At 33.9% G+C, this 23,130-nt stretch overlaps 1 protein-coding gene across 1 annotated transcript in view; it reads right to left on the bottom strand.

The window, feature by feature from the left end:
• PDE11A (phosphodiesterase 11A) overlaps positions 1-23,130 on the bottom strand; it is a 474,543-nt gene that overhangs the window by 269,644 nt on the left and 181,769 nt on the right. Inside the window, exon 4 of the mRNA XM_074303019.1 lies at positions 22,561-22,701. Within this exon, the coding sequence (XP_074159120.1) occupies positions 22,561-22,701 (141 nt within the window). The remainder of the gene's footprint in view (positions 1-22,560; positions 22,702-23,130) is intronic.

Raw genomic sequence — 23,130 nt, 5'->3', positions numbered from 1 at the left:
AGGAAAATATCAATGAATTAAGCTTACAACTAAAAAAGCTAGAAAAAGAGCAAATTAGAAACCTCCAAACACTAAACTTGAAATCCTAAAAATAAAGGGGGAGATTAATAAAATTGAAAGTAAAACAAACAAAAAAAAACCTATTGAATTAATAAATAAAACTAAGAGTTAGTTCTAGGGAAAAAAAAAACCCAACAACAAAATAGATAAACCTTTGGTAAATTTGATTAGAAAAAGGAAAGAGGAAAATCAAATTGTTAGTCTTAAAAATGAAAAGGGAGAATTTGCCACTAATAAAGAGGAAGTTAGAGCAATAATTAGGAGTTACTATGTCTAACTTTATGCCAATACATTTGATAACTTAAATGAAATGGATTGAATACCTTCAAAAATATAGGTTACCTAGATTAACAGAGGAAGAAGTAAATTGGTTAAATAATCCCATTTTAGAAAAAGAAATAGAATAAGCTACTAAAAGAAAAAATCTCCAGGACCAGATGGATTTACATGTGAATTCTACCAAACATTTAAAGAACAATTAACTCCAATGCTATATAAACTATCTGGAAAAAAAAAGGGATTATAGGAGTCCTCCCAATTTCCTTTTATGACACAGACATTGTACTAATAAAAAAATAGGTAGGTTGAAAACAGACAAAGAAAATTATAGACCAATCTCCTTAATGAACATTGATGCAAAAATCTTAAATAAAATATTAGCAAAAAGATTACAGAAAATCATCTCCAGAATAATACACCATGACCAAGTAGGAGTTATACCAAGAATGCAGGGCTGGTTCAATATTAGGAAAACTATTAACATAATTGGTTATATCAATAATCAAATTAACAAAAACCATATGATCATCTCAGTAGATGCAGAAAAAGCATTTGATAAAATCCAACACCCATTCCTATTAAAAAAAAACACTAGAGAATATAGGAATAAATGGATTTTTCCTTAAAACAGTCAGTAGCATCTATTTAAAACTATCAGCAAGCATCATATTTAATGGTGATAAATTGGAATCATTCCCAATAACATCAGGAGTGAAACAAGGTTGCCCACAATCACCATTACTATTCAATATTGTATTAGAAATGCGAGCTTAGGCAATAAGAGATGAACAGAATTAGAGTAGGTAATGAGGAAACCAAATTCTCACTCTTTACAGATGATATGATGATATACTTAGAAAATCCCAGAGAATCAACTAAAAAACTATTAGAAATAATACACAACTTTAGCAAAGTTGCAGGATACAAAATAAATTCATATAAATCCTTGGCATATTTATACATCACTAACAAAACCCAACAGCAAGAGATACAAAGAGAAATTCCACTTAAAATAACTGTTGATAGCATAAAATATTTGGGAATCTATCTACCAAAGAGAAAGTTTGCTATATGAGCAAAACTACAAAACACTTTCCACACAAATAAAGTCAGATCTAAACAATTTGGAAATATTAATATTAATTGATTAATATTAAGTGCTCCTGGATAGGTCAAGTGAATATAATAAAGATGACAATACTACCTAAATAAACTAATCTACTTATTTAATGCTATACCAATCAGATTCCCAAGAAACTATTTTAATGACCTAGAAAAAATAACAAAATTCATCTGAAAGAACAAGAATTTCAAGGGAACTAATGAAAAAAAAAAATGAAAGTGGCCTAGCTATATCTGAACTACAACTATATTATAAAGCAGCAATCACCAAAACCATTTGATATTGGCTAAGAAATAGACTAGTTGATCAGTGGAATAGGTTAGATTCACAAGACAAAATAGTCAATAATTATAGCAATCTAGTGTTTGATAACCCCAAAGACCCCAACTTTTGGGATAAGAATTCAATATTTGACAAAAACTACTGGGAAAATTGGAGATTAGTATGGCAGAAACTAGGCACTGACCCACACTTAATACCATATATCAAGAGAAGATCAAAGTGGGTTCATAATTTAGGCATAAAGAATGAGATTATAAATAAATTAGAAGAACATAGGATAGTTTACCTCTCAGACCTATGGAGGAGAAAGGAATTTGTGACCAAAGAAGAACTAGAGATCATCATTGATCACGAAATAGAAAATTTTGATTATATCAAGTTAAAAAGCTTTTGTACAAACAAAACTAATGCAGACAAGAGACAAGATTAGAAGTGAAACAATAAAGTAAGAAAACATTTTTACAGTTAAAGGTCCTAATGAAGGTCTCATCTCCAAAATATATAGAGAATTGACTTTTAATTTATAAGCAATCAAACCATTCTGCAAATGATAAATGGTCAAAGGATAGGAACAGGCAATTTTCAGATGAAGAAATTGAAACTATTTATACTAATATGAAAAGGTGTTCCAAATCATTATTGATCAGAGAAATGCAAATTAAGACAACTCTGAGATACCACTACACACTTGTCAGATTGGCTAAGATGACAGGAAAAAAATAATGATGAATGTTGGAGGGGATGTGGGAAAACTGGGACACTGAAGGAGTATAGCAAGGCTATATTTGACACTTTATTTATTTGACTTATATGCAGAGTACATCGTGCAAAATCCCAGACTGGGATGAATCAAAACCAGGAATAAGGTTGCTGGGAAAAATATCAATTTTAGATATGCAATTAATGACATGGCAAAAAGTGAAGAATTAAGAAGACTCGAGGAGGATGAAAGAGGAGACACAATGAGAAGATGGGAATCATTGGAAAAGCCCCTGATATTGTGAAAAAATGAAGACAAAACAAGTATATAGCTATAGTGTGTGCTTGGTTTTCTGGAGGTTTCTGGACCAGCCTTTGTTTCAGCAGATTAAGCACCACAAGAACAGCCAGGGATAAAATCCGAATTCTTTATTATCTCCTTCACAGTCTAGTTTCCTTGCCTGGGGCCTGGCTAGCTTTCTTGAGGTCCTCCAGAATATGTCTTGGTTTCTGCAGGGGAGGCAGGAGGACCAACATGATGGTTTCTGTCTTGAAGTCTTTCTTAGTCCAAGAGCTTGTGCTCCAGCCTCTAGTCACTGTCTTTTCTAGTCTTTCTCCAACTCAGATGGGCTTGGTCTCAGTGGAGAAATGAAGGAGGACAGGCCTGCCACCACAGTGGCATGAAATGGAATGAATCTGTCTAGCTGAGTTTGTCCCCGTAGATATGCTCTATTATAATTACATTATCGTAGGTATGAATCTTGTAGAATAGATTATTCTAGAACTATATTAAGTACTAAGTACATGTACTGAACTAGAGAACTATTAATCACCATGCTAAACTAGATAACCATTGTCTTATCAATTCCACTGACTTAATACCTTGTAAAAATTTTTGTTTCAAGTAGAGTTCTGGACCATAATATATGGCATAGCATGAGATGGATTATATATGGTGTCATGAAAGCAATGAACATGAGCTTGGAGATATTTCAGGAGATAGTGGAAGATTGAAGGCTCTGGTGTGCTGTGGTCCATAGGATCATGAAGAGTTAGATATGACTAAGTAATAATAGCAACAGAGAATGGATCTGCCTTAAACTTAATACTTTTATAATAAGAGTATACTGCAGATTTTTAAAAAAAATTCTCTAGAATTTCTACTTTGCCCTACATATATTTACAAATTCTGTCTCCTTGCTCCCAGGTACCATCCATAGCTTTTTCTACTGCTCCAATATTAAGATATATTTGGAAATAAAATATAGCATTATCTCATCCAGTCAGAGGTAATTGATCTGTCAACCTCAACTATTTAGAAGAGACAAGAACCAAAAAAGATCATAATATAGATTTACAGTTGAACTAGAGCTTTGAGGTCTCACAGTTGGCCCAACCTTCTCATATGAAGCCCAGTAATTAAATAACTTGGCCAAGGTCATATCTGGAGTATTTAGTAGAGCTAAGATTTAAACCTAGCTCTTCTAACTTCTAATCCAATATTCTTTCCGCTTCACCATGCTCCTGTCCTTCAGGAAAGAACTGTATAATCCAATAAGCATAATGAAGTTTGTGCTCTATAGTTCATACATGTTGAGGGCCTCATAACCTCATAGCAAATTTTATTTTTACTTGAGAGACAGTTCCTGATTATATGATTTTTTCATTCCACAGCATACAAAAGAAGTTACAAAAGCCGAAGAAGGAAAATTGATTCAATAATATTGACAGCAACAGAAAGTGACAACTAATAATAAAGAATAATAACAATAACAACCACAACCACATCAATAATTATGCTAATAGCTAACATTAATATAGTACTTACTACATGCCAGGCACTGTGCTAAGTACTTTACAATTATTCTCTTATTTTATCCTCACAACAACTCTGGGAGGTAGGTACTATTCACTCATAATCCAGCTCTGCAGGAAATGGACTGACAAAACCAGTCTAGTTCTTCTTTTGATGAAAAACTGCATATACATATATACATATATATATGTGTGTATATATATATATATATATATATATATATATATATATATTTGTGGGGATAAGGAAAACTTTTCCTTTTGAATTTTGAAAAGGTACCAGAGTTCCTCTCAAAAACTTTTTTAAAAAAACATCTATATCACAGTGAAGAAATTGCCTGAAGACCTGTTCAAGTGTTTTCATCAAAGGAAATAGTGAACATTGAACAGTAGATAGATCTATTTTAAAATAGCCCCATCTGTGTTCCCTCCCCCAAATTTTTATTTTGTCTAGAAAAAGAAAAGATAGTTTTCCAAAAGGGAAATCTCTATTTTCTCATGCTTTCTTATTAAAAAAAAAAATGGACCATCAATCAAACCATCTATTTGAAAGAAATGATTCCTTTATAATGAGCACTTAAAGATAGGAAGAAACATAGGCTTTAATTAAAGGTCCATACTCCCTCTAGTGAAGCAATTGTAATATAATACAAAAAGTCCCAGGGACATGGATTCAGATAATGGTTCTGCCACTGTTTTGCCACTTGGGAAAATCATTTAATCTCTTTTGGCTTCAGTTCATCTTCTGTAAAATGAAGGGATTAGGGTAGGTGGATTCTAATGTCCCATCTCTCTCTAAATCTATGGTCCTATGAATTATATAACTTATAAGAAGAAATCTCTAATCATTACCTTTTAAAATAATTTACTGAGAAACAAAAATAGCATAAAATCATAAGAAGAAATCTCTAATCATTACCTTATAAAATAATTTACTAAGAAACAAAAATAGCATAAAATCATCATCTTCATCATCACCATCATCATGATCATCTCCATTTTGATCCAAACCTGTGACTTAAATGGCAAGGTAAACTTTAGATATAGAAATTTCTGCAGCCCATGCAGATGAGCTATTTCTCTGTACCTTGGAGAGCTGCCCAAATACTGAAATGCATTGTACCCTCATTATATAACTTGTACATGTCCAAAATAGGGCTTGAACTGCGGTCTTCCTAACTCCAATACCAATCCTAAACCCACTACAACACATATCATTGCTTCATTGTTTAGTTTTGCCCCACCACAAAACCAGCTAAGTCTGAAATACTTAGCACAATTCGGATTGAGATATCCCTAGGAACAAAACTATGAAAAGTAACTAATTTTGCAAAAATGAAATTCTGCTATACGATATATATATATATATATATATATATGTATATATATGCTATACTATATATATACTATACTATATGTGTGTGTAAAACACATAATATAACATATTCCATCATGGATATGTTTTTATGTATCACAGATGTATAATATATGTATGTATACAATAGAGTATATATATATTAGGTACACATTATAAATATGTGCTACATTGTGCATGCCATATATCTTATATATGTATGTACATATCATAATATAATATATTCATGCATATTATGAATCTATGTCTGTATTTGTATATATATCATAAATTATGTATATATGCCTGCATGTCTGTAAATATCACATGAGTATGTATATTACATATTATGTATATCACAGATAAGATACTGTATCTTGTAAATTATTTCTGTGTTTATCACATATCATAAATGTGTGTATTTTTTTTTTAATTTTATAATTATAACATTTTTGACAGTACATATGTATAGATAATTTTTTACAACATTATCCCTTGTTCTCCCTTCTGTTCCGAATTTTTCCCCTCCTTCCCTCCACCCCCTCCCCTAGATGGCAGGCAATCCCATACATATTAAATATGTTATAGTATATCCTAGGTACAATATATATGTGCAGAACCGAATTTTGTTGTTGTTGCAAAGGAAGGATTGTATTTGGAAGGTAAAAATAATCTGGGGAGAAAAACAAAAAAATGCTAACAATTTACACTCATTTCCCAGTGTTCCTTCTCGGGTGTAGCTGATTCTGTCCATCATTGATCAATTTGAATTGGATTAGTTCTTCTCTATGTTGAAGATATCCACTTCCATCAGAATACATCCTCATACAGTATCATTGTTGAAGTGTATAATGATCTCCTGGTTCTGCTCATTTCACTCAGCATCAGTTGATATGTCTCTACAAGCCTCTGTATTCATCCTGTTGGTCAATAAATGTGTATATTCTATAATATGTATATATGTTCTGTGGATATCACTAAACATAATATATCCATTTACATATTATATTATATTATATTGTATTACATATCATGTTGTTTTGTGTTATATTGTTATATTTATTATATTAATTATATTGTTTTACATTTATTCTATTATTTGTGTGTTATCACACAAATATGTGTGAATGTATATTATATATGTTGTATATATTACCTATAATATATGTATATTATGTGTTGTATATATCTCTTTACATGTGTATCTATACACACATAATATATGCAAATTATTGTATATTATGTCACAGCTATATAACATTCACACAATTGTACATTCATATCATATAATTACAGACAAGTGTTTGTCAGTTGCATGTATATGTATATGTGTGTATGCAAACATATATGTGTGTATACATACACATAATTTTATATATACCCTCCAAAATTCTACTTTGTCTACATACACATTTACAAGCACCATTGTCTCCTTATAATACCATCTACTCCAACTTCAAAGTTTTGAAAAAGCTTCCCTTTGACAAAAGATGAGAAAAGTTTAGGTTAGACACTGTCCATTAAAAATTAAATGTTCACTGAATTTGAGAGTTGAAAGTAAATGCTTATAAAATCATGCAAAGCAAGAAGGACAGCAAATATCCCTTCACAAAATTATGGAAAACCAAGACCCATGTCTTTGAGAAAGAACTTTAATAACTAATAAAAGATCTACATGATAGAGAGCAACTCTGCCTCTTCTACAAACACATTCTGGGGATACTGTCAATGGATATCATGTTTCTCTATTCTTAGAACACAGTCATTGGCTAAGGTTTAGGTCAGTTTTTAAGCTGCTGCACTACATGCTGAAGGATTGGGGTGGTAGTGGCTGTGAAGAAAGTAAATATGATCTCCACTCTTGAAGAACTTAAAATCCAAAGGGAAAATAGTAGCAATTTGCCTGAAGAACATAAAAAGAATTGCAAAGGGAAAAATATAACATGTGTATATGTGTATGTGCGTGTGTATACATATAGAGGAAAAAGTATTTATCTAATGAGATAGTGGTCAGAAAAGACAACAAAAGTCTATCTTCTGTCTCAACTGTCTGGACAAACAATACTATAAGGGCATTTTTGCCTAGGATAAAGGCATATTTTCCATAAAGGAAAATGTTATCTTCCCTTAACTTCCTAATTGAGAGTTCTATACCCTAATTGGCCAAAGAAAGAATTTCAAAATAAGCAATGGGCTCTCCTTTAAGCACTTCATCTGGGTGTCCCAGGTCCCCACAATCCATATTGGTCCCTTACTCTTGCAAATCTAACAGAACTTATCTGCTTTTATGTCAATCATCCACTTCTGAACTCAGCTTTTAGCTAAGCTATATAAGTAGTGAGCTGAATGAGTATTTGAGCATTTATTAAGGAGTTAACAATATGCAGATTGTGTTAATTAATGGGGATATAAATATTAAAAAAAAACACAAAAAACAAAATCTAAGACAGTCCTTGCCCTCAAAGACATACATTCTATTTAGAATTGTATTTTTCCCTTGTTACAGGTAAAAACAATTTTTTAGCATTTGTTTTTAAAACTTTGAGTTCCAAATTCTCTTCCTTCCTCCTGATCCTCTCCCATTTAGAAAGCAAACAATTTATCAAAACCATTTGGTACTGGCTAAGAAATAGAGTGGTAGATCAGTGGAATAAAGTAGACAAACATGATACAGTAATCAAGGCCAATGGTAATATAATATTTAATAAACTCCCAAACTCTAGCTTCTGGAATAAGAACTCACTATTTGACAAAAATTGCTAGGAAAACTGGAAAATAATATGTCAGAAATTTGTGATAGGTCTACATCTCACATCCCTTACCAAAATAAGGTCAAAAGGGGTATATGATTTGGGCATAAAGGAGGATACCATAAACAAATTAGGAGAACAAAGGACAATTTACCAATCAGATCTTCAAAGAAGGGAGGAATTTATGACCCAAAAAACTAGAGAATATTATAAAAGGCAAAATGGACAACTTTGACTACATTAAATTAAAAAAAAAAAAAGATTTTGCACAAACAAAACCAATAGAAACAAGATTAAAAGAGAAGTATAAAGCTGGGGATAAAATATTTACAGCTAGTGCTTCTGATAAAACTCTCTTTTCTAAAATATGTAAAGAACTATGTCAAATTTATAAGAATACAAGTTATTCCCCAATTTATAAATGGTCAGATGATATGAAAAGACAAGTTTCAAATAACAAAATTAAAGACATCTATAGTTATATTTTAAAATATTTATATTTTAAATCACTATTGATTAGAAAAATGCAAATTAAAATAATACTTAAGTGCCACCTTATGCCTCTTAGATTGGCTAAGATGACAAGAAAAGATAATGATAAATGTTGGAGGAAATGTGGAAAATCTAGGCATTGCTAGGGCATTGTTGGTGGAGTTGTGAAATCATTCTGGAGATCAATTTGGAACTATACCCAAAGGACTATCAAAATGTTCATACCCTTTGATCAGGCAATTCATTACTCCATCTATATCCCAAGGAAATCATAAATAAGGAAAAAGGCCTATATGTGTGCAAAATGTTTGTAGCAGTTCTTTTTGTGGTAGCAAAGAACTGAAAAATGAGTAGATCCCCATCAACTGGAAATGGCTAAAAAAGTTGTGATATATGAAGATAATGGAATATCACTGTTCTATTAAAAAATGATGAATGAAATGATTTTAGAAAAGCCTGGAAAGATTTACATAAATTGATACTGAGCAAAAATAGCAGAACTAGGTATATATGGTAGACAATAACAGCAAGAATGTGTAATGATCAATTATTAAAGACTTGGTTCTTCTCAGTGGTTCAGTAATCCAAAGCAATCCCAATAGACTTTGGACAGAAAATGCCATCTACATCTAGAAAAAAACTTAGGAGACTGAACGTAAATCAACACATGATCTGTTCACCTCTTTTTTCTGTTTTTTTTTTAATATCTCCCATGACTTTTGCTCTTTTACTCTAGTTTTTCTTTCTCAATATGATTCATAAAGCAATGTTATTAAAAAAATAAATTTTACTCAAAAAGAAAACAATTTGATATGTTATACATGTGTATAATTTCCACAATAGTCATGTTATGGAAGGAAAAACCCTCAAGAAAAATAAAGTAAAAACAGTATACTTCAGTCAGTATTCAGACACCACCAAATCTTTCTTTAGGGATGAACAGAATTTTTTAAATAATAAGTTTTCCAGAATTATCTTAGATCATTATAGCTAAGTAATTCATAGCTTATCATTTTACAATATTGCTGTTACAATGTTCAAAGTACATTTCACTTTGTATCAGCTTATTGCATCTAATCACATACCACAATTTGCTCAGGCATTCCCAAATTGATGGGCATATCTTCAATTTTTAATTCTTTGCCACCAGCTGCTAAAGATATTTTTGTGTATTTGTGTCCTTTTCCTTTTTAAAAAAAATCTCTTTTTAGATATATATATCTGTTGCTGGGTCAAAGGGTTTGCATGGTTTTATACTCCTTTAGATATAGTTCCAAATTGTACTACAGAATGGTAAAATCAGTTCACAACTTTATCAACAATTAATGTCACATTTTCCTTACATCCCCTCAATATTTGTCACTGTCCTTTTCTGTCCTATTAACCAATATAATCGGTGTGAGATGATATTCATACTTGTTTTAATTTGCATTTCTACACTCAATAGTGAGAGCACTTTTTCATACGGTTATAGATGATAGCTTTGATTACTTCATCTGAAAACTGTTTATATATTTTGATCATTTCCCATTTGGGAAATGGCTCTAATTTTTATAAATTTGACTTAGTCCTCAATGTTTTTTTTTCTTTTTAGGCTGGAGTTATGTGACTTGCCTAGGGTCACACAGCTAGGAAGTGTTAAGTGTCTGAGATCAGATTTGAACTCAGGTCCTCCCTGAATTCAAGGCTGGTGCTCTATCCACTGCGCCACCTAGCTGCCCCCTCAGTCCTCAATATTTTTGACAAATGAGCTCTTTATCAGATAAATTTATTTCAAATGCGTTTTTTTTCAGAAACAGTTTAGTTTTAAGCACTTTATGATTTCCCTTTTCTGTTTCCCTTTTTATGCTTCTCTTGAGTCTTACATTTGAAAGTCACATTTTTCATTCATCTTTTCATTAAGAATGCTTGAAAATTCTCTATTTCAATGAATTTCCATTTTCCCCTGAAGTATTATATTGTTTTGCTGCAAATGTGATTCTTGATTGTAAATCTAGCTCCTTTGTCTTCCAAGCTCTCTGAAACTTTAATGTAGAAGCTATTAAATCTTGGGTTAACCTGACTATGGCTCCATGACACTTGAATTGTCTCTTTCTGGATGCTTGCAATATTTTCTCCTTAACTTAGGAGTTCTGGGATTCAGCTGGAATATTCTGAGAACTTTCATTTGGGGGTATTTTTCAGGAGGCAATCATTGGATTTTTTTCATTTTCTATTTTATCCTCTGGTTCTAAAATATCAGAGGAGTTTTACTTGATAATTGATGGAAAGATGATGCCTAAGCTCTTTTTTGTTCAAAGCTGTTAGATAATCCAATCATTTTTAAATTATTTCTCCTGTATCTATTTTCTAGGTCATTTTTTCCCCTAAGGAGATATGTCACATTATCTTCCATTCTTTCATTCTTTTGGTTTTGTTTTATTGTTTCTTGACGTCTCATAGATTTAAGCTTCCATTTCCTCAATTCTAATTTTTAAGGAATCAACTTTCATATCTTCTTTTCTATTTGGTCAATTGTATTTTTAGGGGAGCTTTTCTTCAGAGTCATGGTCAGGGAGGAATGTTTTGGTCTGGGAATTCACAGAGATAAGTGGAGCCACAGAGCAAATAACAAGCTTTCTAGGAGTGGTAGTATTGATTTGATTACCATTCCCAGAGCAAAAACTGGAAAGGGAATTGTTGTGAGGAGGAAGACAGGCTGATCATTATAATCTTTATAAATATGTTGAACTCTTACCATTCAGAAGCCTAGGGCGCCAGAGCAAGAATTGGATTGCCTAGTCAGAATCAGAAGATAAGACACAGAAACATGGCAAGAAGATGGATGTAGGGGCCACTTAGTTATTAGTAGTTATTAGTACCCAAGAATTATATTATATTATATCATATCATATTATATATTAACTATTGTTAATATGTCACCCTTCTTAGGCAACACACTGTCATTTAAATAGTAGCCTCTCCTGGAGAAACAAATGGTTGGAATTTCAGGGATTATAGTAGATTGGTGTGTGAATAAGAGACTGTACATAAGTAACAATATTTTTGGAGGTAGACAGGCCTTTGTTTGCTCTTTAAATCACCTCATAGTACTTAGATTAATAAGAGGTGATTTTTGTGTAAAGAACCTGATGAAAACAATATGTCATGGAAGATGATTTCCAATGAGAAAATTTACAATATTCTATTCGATATAATATTCTCTAAACCTAGTTTAAAAATACAATATGAAATGTGTTTTAAAAAAAAAGATACAAAGCCTAGTGTTACTTGAGGATGATTTTGCTTGATTTTGTAGTGATAAGAGAGTTTTACCAAAGAAAAAATCATAACAAGCATAGAGAGAAGAAAGAAAAAAAAGAAAAAGAAAACAAGAAAGTCTTATCCTTTTTGTGTGCTTAGTTCTCATCACTGCTATTAGTTTCTTAGTTTCACAAGCTTTATAATTTATCTATATGCCCTCAAATCTGATTGGAGCATTGTGGATTCTGAATTCCCTCTTGAATGTTCTAAATGGCTATGATTTAAAGTGTTTTCTTCTTAATGCTACTTATTTTGTTAATGATAAAAAGTCAAACTTTAAAAAACAATTTATAGGCCAGGGAAATAGGACAAATGACTTTAAGCATCTCTGGCTTCCAGTTAGCATTGGCATATTTCAACCTGAGGAAATTAGTATACTAGCCAAAGCAGAGAAAACAAAATACGCTAATCTTCTTGTTCTTTGGAAAGAATTCATAGGAAAGGAAGTAACTTTTTTTTTTTTTTTTTTTTTTTGGATGTTTATCAACCCACCCCATATCCCAACTGCACTTTCTCTTTGCCCTTTAAAATCCCCATTTTCCTTCAAAGCACCACAATCATCTATTCAAGACTTTCCTTCCTTCCTTTCCCTTCCTTCCCTTTCCTTCCCTTTCCTTCCCTTTCCTTCCTTCCCTTTTCTTCCTTCCTTCCTTCCTTCCTTCCTTCCTTCCTTCCTTCCTTCCTTCCTTCCTTCCTTCCTTCCTTCCTTCCTTCCTTCCTTCCTTCCTTCTTTCTTTCCCTTCTCCCTCCCTCCCTCCCTCCTTCCCTTCTTCTCTCTCTCTCTCTCTCTCTCTCTCTCTCTCTCTCTCTCTCTCTCTCTCTCTCTCTCTCTCTCTCTCTCTTTCTCTTTCTCTCTCTCTTCTTCTTCCTTTCTTGACCTCTCTGAGTAGTTAATGTTATCTTCTACTTCAAATTACTTAGTTTTCTTTTATCTATACTTTTACATCCCCCCTAGTAGAATATAAACTTATTGAGGGAAGGGCCTGTCTCATTCAGTGCTTTAGTGTACCTAGTTCTTAGCCTTGAGCACCTACCACAGTTGCTATGCAGTCATTTCACTTGTGTCCTACTCTCCATGACCCCATTTTAGGGTTCTAATAGACATTTAGAAATTGCTTGTTGAATTTAATAGACCTGAATCTGCCCTGATTTGTGCATGACTGTTCCAAAGTATTTGGGAAGAATTTGGGATTGGTCAGTCTTCCAATAAAATCGGCAAGGTGACTTCTACTTTGAGAATTCCTACCATTCCATTATTACATTGAAAAGATGAGTGGGTGGTGGTAGTTTTAGCTGATAGGAAAGATAAATAGATTAACATTATAAAGCTAAGCAACTTATTTATGATATTTATTTGGAAGATTACAGTACTTCAGTTGTTAATTTCAATTAACAAAATCATTTCTTGCAATGTAACTACCTTAACAACAGATAGCAGTAAAGAATTACAGTCATACTTGGGAAGAGTGATTTTCCTGAGATTTATGGCCACTTCACCTATCTCACTCAGCAGGTAGTGATCTCAAAGCCAAATTTGTGAAGGAAGGAATTTGTGACCAAAGAAGAATTAGAGATCATTATTGATCACAAAATAGATAATTTTGATTATATTAAGTTAAAAAGGTTTTTTACAAACAAAATTAATGCAGACAAGATTAGAAGGGGAGCAATAAATTGGGAAACATTTTTATATTTAAGGGTTCTGAAAAAGGCCTCATTCCTAAAATGTATGGAGAATTGATTCAAATTTATAAGAATTCAAGACATTCTCCAATTAATAAATGGTCAAAGGAAATGAACAAACCATTTTCAGATGAAGAAATTGAAACCATTTCTAGTCATATGAAAGGGTGCTCTAAATCACTACTGATCAGAGAAATGCAAATTAAGAAAACTCTGAGGTATCACTACACATCTATCAGATTGGCTAAGATGACCAAAAAAAGATAATGATGAATGTTGGAGGGGTTGTGGGAAAACTGGGACACTGATGGAGTTATGAACGGATCCAGCAATTCTGGAGAGCAATTAGGAACTATGCTCAAAAAAATTAGCATGTATACCCTTTGACCCAGCAGTGTTACTACTGAGTTTGTATCCCAAAGAGATATTAAAGAAAGGAAAGGGACCTGTATGTGCAAAAATGTTTCTCACAGCCCTTTTTGTTGTGGCAAGAAACTGGAAACTGAGTAGATGCCCATCAGTTGGAGAATGGCTCAATTATGGTATATGAATGTTATGGACTATTATAGTTATAAGAAACAATAAGTAGGATGATTTTAGAGTGAAGAGCCTTAAATGAACTGATGCTAAGTGAAATGAGCAGAATCAGGAGATCATTGTATGTGGCAACAACAGTATTATATGATGATCAATTCTGATGAACGTGACTCTTTCCAACAATGAGAAGATTGACACCATTTCCAGTGATGTTGTGATGAAGAGAGACATCTACACCCAGAAAGAGGACTGTGGGAACTTAGTGTGGATCATAACATAACATTCTCACTCTTTTTGTTGTTCATTTGCATTTTGTTTTCCTATTCATTTTCTTTACTTTTTGATCTGATCTTTCCTATGCAGCAAGATAATTATACAAATATGTTTACATCTATTGGACTTAACATATATTTTTTAACATGTATAACATATATTACTTGCTATCTAGGGAAGGGGGTGGGGGGAAGAAGTGGAAAATTTGGAACACAAGGCTATGATACAAAGATCAATGTTGAAAATTTTTCCATGCATATGTTTTGAAAATAAAAAGCTTTAATAAAAAAAATTGCATTTCCTAGTCGCATGAAAATTGAATTCTATATGTTACCTTTCCCTCTACAATCTTGCCTGCTTCTAGAGCTGTTTCTGCCATTGAGACAATCTTCTAAAAATAACAACAGGAATGTTCTCTCTATAAAATGAGACAGGTGGTTAAAGTTAAATACTTTATGAAAATGCTTTATAGCACTTTTTAAAAAAACAAAGAACCCCTAAGATAGCTTCTTATTTCTTCTAATTCTTTTTTATTGCTAGCTCTTGTTTTTATACTACTTTCATATGTCAACATATCCCTCTGTTTTCCCCCATTCCACAGTTATTTTTTTTTTTTTAGCAATGAACAAAAAGAAAGGGGTAAGCAGTTCAACAAAACTATATAATACATCAAACAAGTTCCATAGTATAAGTGTGTACTGTTCCACTTGCATTTTTCATAGTTCCCCACTACTGCAACAAAGGAAATTCATTTTCATTTGAGTTCTTCAGTACCAAGATCAACCATCGATTATTTAGCATTCAGTTATTGTTGTAGTCATTGGATATATTGTTTTTCAGGTCCTATTTCACTTAGCATGAGTCCTTATAAGTTTTTTCATGCCTCCTATGTATTGTTTATATTCATCATTTTTGTAGACATTATTTTTGGACTGTAATTGTGCTTTTTTCCTCCCTATTTGACTTTTTTTTTTTTATCCAATTTAATTGTGGTGCCAAAACCTGCCTTACAATTTGTCACTCTTCTCCAGCTATGAGGACTTGGTTAGTCAGTCAAAAAGCATTTCTAAGCCTGAGCTACATGGCAGGTACTGTGGCAAACTGGGATATAAAAATGGCAAGAGATAATCCATTTAAATCCTTGAAGGAAGGCTTGATGTCAATGGAAGAAATATCTGGGATGCCAGATAATGATGTTTCTTTGGTAAACCAGGGACTCTTCATTTGAAGGCAAGATTGGGAAACAGATTCTGGAAGGAAAGAGAAACACAGCAACTTTTCCTAATTGTATCGTATTACCATCTGGAAACCTAGGAGCCGTAGCTGTAAATACCATTCAGTTTACTCTTGGGAGAAGAACTAGCTTCAAAAAGGGGACAGTCATTAGTGAAGAGCTGAGAGATCTCTAGATCTATTTCCTCTGCACTAGTTTGAAAGTCTAAGGTTAGATTTTTTTACTTCGCTTTGTGATTTTTTTTTTCTATTTGGTTTGTTATTTTAAAGCTCTCTAGGTCCAGTAGTATATGGGAGAAAAAGAAATCTGTAGAAAATGTAAAGGAAGAGTAGGTTTTTATTTCAGAGACATCTTGGCAGGAGAGAAATTAGAAAACTTTTTTTTTTTTTCCTGGCAGAATCTGAATGAGAGGAAGTCCAAATCTAAGAAGATATGGAAACTGTGGAAAATCAGAAGGGGAAGCTAGTGAGTTAAGAACTGCAACTCTGATGCAAAAAAAGTTTTAGTATGACCCTGGGATATCATACAACATATCAAATTCTTCAGCATTCTAGGGGAAGCACGGAACTTGGTGGCAGCCATCACAGCTCAAGAAAGGATGATATCAGTAAATACCAGGCCAGCATTGATGTCTTAAAAGGGAAGACTAGAAAGGCTACATTTGCCTTTCCTGACTAAGCAAAAATAGAAATGTTAATAATATGTAAATGAACTGGAAGACAGAGAAGTGATAGGAGTTACTTAGATCCATGGGACTGCAATGGATGTGAAAAAGAAAAATATTAAGCCCAAGAAATATCAGGCTAAGATGAAAAAAAATTCCTAATATTGCCATCTATTTACTATGGAACAGTCTCCTATGTAGTGGAAACTTTATTCTGATTCACTTAAACTAAGCTGGGTAAAACATTTGAGTGAAGCATGAGGGGATAAATCTTGTTTTGGACAAGAGAATGAAGGAGATGATCAGCATTTCTCAATTGTATCTATGGTTGCTGGATAGAAAACTGATCTCAGGGTAAGAAGAGGCTATTGGTTAAGTGTTGATTGACTAAATTAGTCAATCAATAAGCAAACTATGTACCAAACACTGTGCTAACTGCTGGTAAAACAAAGTGGCGTGCATGGAAAATCTCTGCTCTCAAGGAGTTCCCATTCTAACAATCACAAACAATTATGTTCAAATAACATACACAAAATAAATTATAGACAATCAGCATAGAAGAGGCACTAGAATTCAGGGGGGATTGGGAAAGGTAGAAACTGGGATTTTAATTGAGTTTTGAAGGAAATCAGAGACAAGAGATGGAAATGGAAAGGGAGAAAATTCCAGGAATGAGGACAAACAGTGAAAATGAGTGGTCAGGAAGAGGATGTCTTGTTCAAGAGACAGGGAGGAGACCAGTGTCATTGGGTGAAGGGGAAGGTGGAAAGTAAAATATAAGAGGACTGAAAGGTGGAAGGGGCCAGATTATAATGTACTTTGAATGCCAGACAGAGGATGTTTTATTTGATCCTGGAGGTGATAGAGAGTTTATTGAATGGGGGGGGGGGGGGGGGAAAACGGGTTATGTGATATAGATAGATCTTTACTTCAGTAAGGTCACTTTGACAGCTGAGAGAATAGATTGGAATGGGGAGAGACTGGAGGCAGAGGGATCAATCAGAAGGCTATTGTGATAGTCCAGGCATGAGATGATGATGGCCTAGATTTGAGTGGTAACTCTTAGAGGAGGGAAGTATATATAAGGGATATAATATAAATTGGATATAGAAGTACAAGACATCCACCAAATTTGGAGGAAACAAGCACTGAAATGAAAACCTATAGGCTAGAGAGTTTCCAGGAGAAAAGAAAAAGTTGTCAGCAGGGGAGTTGAGAGAGCTGAGGAATGAGAAAAAGCCCTTTGACTTAGTCATTTAAAAATCACTGTCTATATCTTAAGAAAGAAAACTTTGCCCTTAACAGGAAGTCTTTAAATAATTAACACCTAGTGGATCAAGGTTTCAGCAACTCAAATACACAAATGGATCTGTGATCTCTGACAATTTGAATGTGTCTTCAAATAAGATCGTCACTGGAGGACATGCTGGCAAACTTCTTCAATTCTTTCAAGAATATCAGGACAATGCATGATTTGTCCATCTGTAATCTCTCATTCATCCCTTCTGACCAGTTCATTCATTTTCATGATGTCATTCTTAATACTACTACTCTTTTGTAACTCTTCCTTTGTAACATGTTTAGCCTGCTCTAAGTCCCCAAGTAACTCTCAATGAAGGCAATTAGGTGATGTAGTGAATAGAGTGTCTGGCCTGGAGTCAGGAGGATCTGAGTTCAAATTTTACCTCAAATAATTACTAGATAAATCCTGTTTATCTCAGTTTTCTCATCTGTAAAAAGAACTAGAGAAGGAAATGGCAAACTACTCCAATATCTTTGCCAAGAAAACCCAAATTGAAGAAGGGACCCCAAAACTCTAAAAATCCTTGGAGAAAATCTCCAACTCTGCCTCTGTGAGGGACCCCACCTGAGGGTAACAAGACAAACAGTTTCATTCTGTTATCTAGAATTCCAACCCTATTCAATTAAGGAAACTCATTCTATTCAAATTCCAGCTCAAGCTGAAACCCAGCTAATAGATGAGCCAACTTGGGACTCCACCCACTAGCCCCCATCAGCTTGTAGCCAAAGCTCCTATTATAAAAGAGCCAATCTAAAATCCTCTCTTTGCAGAGGTTCCAAATATGCCATGCTATGCCAAGGAAGCCTCTGCCCACTGGAATAATATTCTTTTCCAGTGTTATCCTTTCTTTACCCTTACCTATTTCCCTAACCAGACTTTATGCTTCTCTGTCAGGATTTCTAACCTTACTTCCCAATCCCTATAATAAACCTTTTATCAACCTAGGTTTTCCGGTCTCCAAATTCTTTTACAAAGAATCCCAGTGCTGCAGAAGGGAGTTCCCCAAAACTCCCTATCCTTGTCCTGAATCCCAAAGAGAGTAGGGGAGCCAAACCTTTCCATTTGGTTCCTTGAACCCCAAACCTGTCACTAGACCTTATCATTTAACTCCCTGACCACCAGAGACCCTAATCTCATTTTGGTTCCCTAAATCTAGACCTTATCATTTGGTTCCTTTCAAAAGGGAACTCTAAAACTTAGCTAAACCTTATCAAAATGACTGAATTAATAAATGTCTCTCCAAAATCCCTTGAATGATCCTCAATTCTTTAGGCACTACAAGGTTCTATGATTTCTAACCATATAGAACTATAAAATAATGTTGGTATTGGAAAAAAAAATGGGTCTTTGTTTCAGGGAGAAACTTGGGATTATTAAGAGAACTCTATTTTTTCCAAGAGCAACACAGCCTGATCTCTTCCCTCTATCAATTATAGACTCAAATTCTTATCTCTTCAATGTCTATTCAAGTTACTGATATTGGTGGATAATGTCTGTAGATTGTCAGTTTTACTGTACATTATAGTTTGAACAACAAGGATTTTTTCTCCATTTGGAGTTTTTAATGCAGATAGATAAGGCAAACTCTTTTGAATGATTATGAATTTCATTTAGGAAGCTCTGGGATATTCTGGGGCTTGATGTAATCAATGCAATTTTATTTCTAAGTAACTCCACAGCTAGGTTCTTGAAAATCTGTTGTTGCCTTTTTGTGCTAGAAAGTCGGAGACTGTTGAATATTTTGGATAAGTATTTTTTAGCAAAGCTTCAATTTTTAAATATTAACCTCTCAATAAAATTCTGAGTTGTTATCCAGAACTGTTAATTATAGATTAGGAAGAAGGGTAATTTTTTTTTTTTTTTTTTTTTAGAGGAAGGTACCTCTGAACATATACATATACATATATATAATTTATTTTTTTAAAAATCTTTGTGTTCTGACAAAGGTCTCATGTTCTGACAAAGGTCTCATTTCCAAAATATATAGAGAACTGACCCTAATTTATAAGAAACCAAACCATTCTCCAATTGATAAATGGTCAAAGGATATGAACAGACAATTCTCAGATGAAGAAATTGAAACTATATCCACTCACATGAAAGAGTATTCCAAATCACTACTGATTAGAGAAATGCAAATTAAGACAACTCTGAGATACCACTATACACCTGTCAGATTGGCTAAGATGACAGGAACAAATAATGATGAATGTTGGAGAGGATGTGGGAAAACTGGGACACTAATACATTGCTGGTGGAGTTGTGAAAGAATCCAGCCATTCTGGAGAGCAATCTGGAATTATGCCCAAAAAGTTATCAAACTGTGAATACCCTTTGACCCAGCAGTGCCACTACTGGGCTTATATCCCAAAGAAATACTAAAGAGCGGAAAGGGACCTGTATGTGCCAAAATGTTTGTGGCAGCTCTTTTTGTTGTAGCTAGAAACTGGAAGATGAATGGATGTCCATCAGTTGGAGAATGGTTGGGTAAATTATGGTATATGAAGGTTATGGAATATTATTGCTCTGTAAGAAATGACCAGCAGGAGGAATACAGAGAGGCTTGGAGAGACTTACATCAACTGTTGCTGAGTGAAATGAGCAGAACCAGAAGATCACTGTACACTTCAACAACAATGCTGGATGAGGATGTATTCTGATGGAAGTGGAAATCTTCAACATAAAGAAGATCCAACTCACTTCCAGTTGATCAATGATGGACAGAGGTAGCTACACCCAGAGAAGAAACACTGGGAAGTGAATGTAAATTGTTAGCACTACTGTCTATCTACCCAGGTTACATGTACCTTCGGAATCTAATGCTTATTGTGCAACAAGAAAATGGTATTTACACACATGTATTGTACCTAGGTTATATTGTAACACAAGTAAAATGTATGGGATTGCCTGTCATCGGGGGGAGGGAGTAGAGGGAGGGGGGGATAATTTGGAAAAAGGAATACAAGGGATAATATTATAAAAAATATATATAATAAAAACTTTAAAAAAAATCTTTGTGAAGTCAGGTCTTAAGCTTCAGTGAAATCTCAAACTTTCTTGTAGTATTGGTATACTCTGAGGAAAATAATTCTGAAGTCCAAAGGCAATTATCTTTTCTAAACAAAGTGCAGCCAACTATAGATCTCTAGGGGACATTGGAGGGGCTCTTAATTGCTAAACTATTCCAGCCCTTTGGAGAAAATTCTCAGCAAGGATATTAAATTGCTACCAACAGCTTAGACAATTTGACTTCTCTGTTGTTAAATTGATGACAATCATTAATTTTATTATTGTTTTGCATTTATAGCACTGATTTAGTTCAGAAGCCAAAGGCTCTTGAATAAAATCTTAAAGTGATCCTCATAACACTCAAGTAAGGTAAGCACATACCTAAGAGCAATGGATTTGATTTTCTCCTTGATAGAAACATTATCCCCTGATGAGCTAAGAGAAAAAGACCTTTTGCCTGCATCATTTCTCTATTTTGCCTGACTGCTCACAGGCTCCTCAATTACTAAGGAAATGACTTGATAACTAAGAAAGTCGAATGCTGCAGATTTCTCTCCCTCCCTCCCCACAGTTGTAGGCATTATTAGGTAGCTGCCACAGTTGCCCACACAGAAAATAACCATTGAGTCTTGGGCAATACAAAAAGCAATCAACCGTGGGGGACCTGCTGGCATATTCCTAGGTTGCCATTTATCAGGAAAGGAGAAAGTGGCAAATGGCTTGAGCTTTGGATATCTAAGCTGCAATGGACTATGCCCATCAGGGGTCTACATTAAGTCTGCTATCAACATAGTAAGCCTCTAAGAGCAGAGGTGTTACTATATTACCTAATGAAGGGAAGAGCAGATCAGGTCTGAATCAACAGGTCAAAGTTTCCTTGTCAATCATCTGCAGAACATTTGGAATCAGTTGTGGATGATATCTGACCCTGAGGAGACCTTGCCTGGCCAAGAAGGGAAGATCCAAGCTTAATATTTTAAAGTAAGCAACAATGACAGGATCCATGAAAATAGATAGCAGTAGATACTATTGCCTTAGGACATTAAAATGCATAGATTTGCTTTACTTCACTAAGCAAAAAAAGGGAAATAAGCCAAAAGGGGCATAAAAAGAAGTGATTAAAATTATTAGACAGGTCCATAGGACTGTAAAATAAACATAAGGAACAGAAAAAACAAAACAAACAAAACCCTGAGCTCTAGACCTTAGGTGCTCTTAAATAATGGGTTAGAGACCCTTTTAAAGAGCCACTCCATTCAGATTTAAGTGAGGCAAAGTTCTTTCTTCATATGCAGTATTGAAGGTAGTACCTAGCACTCTCATTCATCCAGATATCTTTTTCTTTTCCCCAGCCCCTCCCTTCACCCTGGTCAAAGCATCCTTATCTAGTCTTCTAGACTAGATCCCAGAGCTTGAGAAAAATACCATTTGCCCAGGTAGATACCTCAGGGAGTAGGTATTTTTAATACCCCCAAAATGACATCATTTTGACTAAAGATTTACAGAGGGAAGAGTTTTACTTTGTGAGCAAAGTTCCCTCACTAGTTTTTGCATTATGGACTGTACAATGGTAAGACTACATTTTCTCAAATACAGTATCATTATGAAGAGATGATTCAAGGCTCAGGTACATGAGCTCAATTGCAAATAGCCATTAATATACCTGCTCAAATCTGTATGGAATCTAGAAGGCCACTTACTGGTGATTCAATGTCCTCTAGGAGCAAAACTGAACAGCGTTCACATTTTAACAGTGTCTGGGCCCGGTGCATGATTTTCTTAACAATTTTCTCCAGGTCAGTTTGTTCTTCAAAAAGGTCATTAACCACCTCGAGCAGAGCCTATATGAAAAGAAAGAAATTCAGTTTAGTAGATATAGAACTGGCAAAATGCTATAATGCAAGAAAATCTCAAGGCTTTAAAATAACAGTTCACATAGGATCATAATTTTTGAATGAGAACATTCTTTTGAAACATGAAGTTCTTTTGCAAAAAGGATATATAGCTTCTCCTAACCAGCTAAAATCCTTCTTAGTTCATTATATTTTTCTAATATTTTTGTTAGGTAAATTACTCTTTGGTAGGAAAAGGCAAAAATTGGTGATAGTGGCAATCTGTGCAATCATGTGATCTTTAATCTAGGAATCCTTTCTCTCATAGTAATATTTCACAAATCAACTAAAATAAAGCCGCAATTTTATCATGACAGACTCATAATTCCTACATAATCACACTGATTTAACAGGTCATAAATCCTATTGAATTGTTAA

Source organism: Sminthopsis crassicaudata, chromosome 3 (genome assembly GCF_048593235.1).
Source record: "Sminthopsis crassicaudata isolate SCR6 chromosome 3, ASM4859323v1, whole genome shotgun sequence".
NCBI lineage: Eukaryota > Metazoa > Chordata > Mammalia > Dasyuromorphia > Dasyuridae > Sminthopsis > Sminthopsis crassicaudata.
Note: the sequence above shows the minus strand (reverse complement) of the source record. Positions and strands in the feature narration are given on the sequence as shown.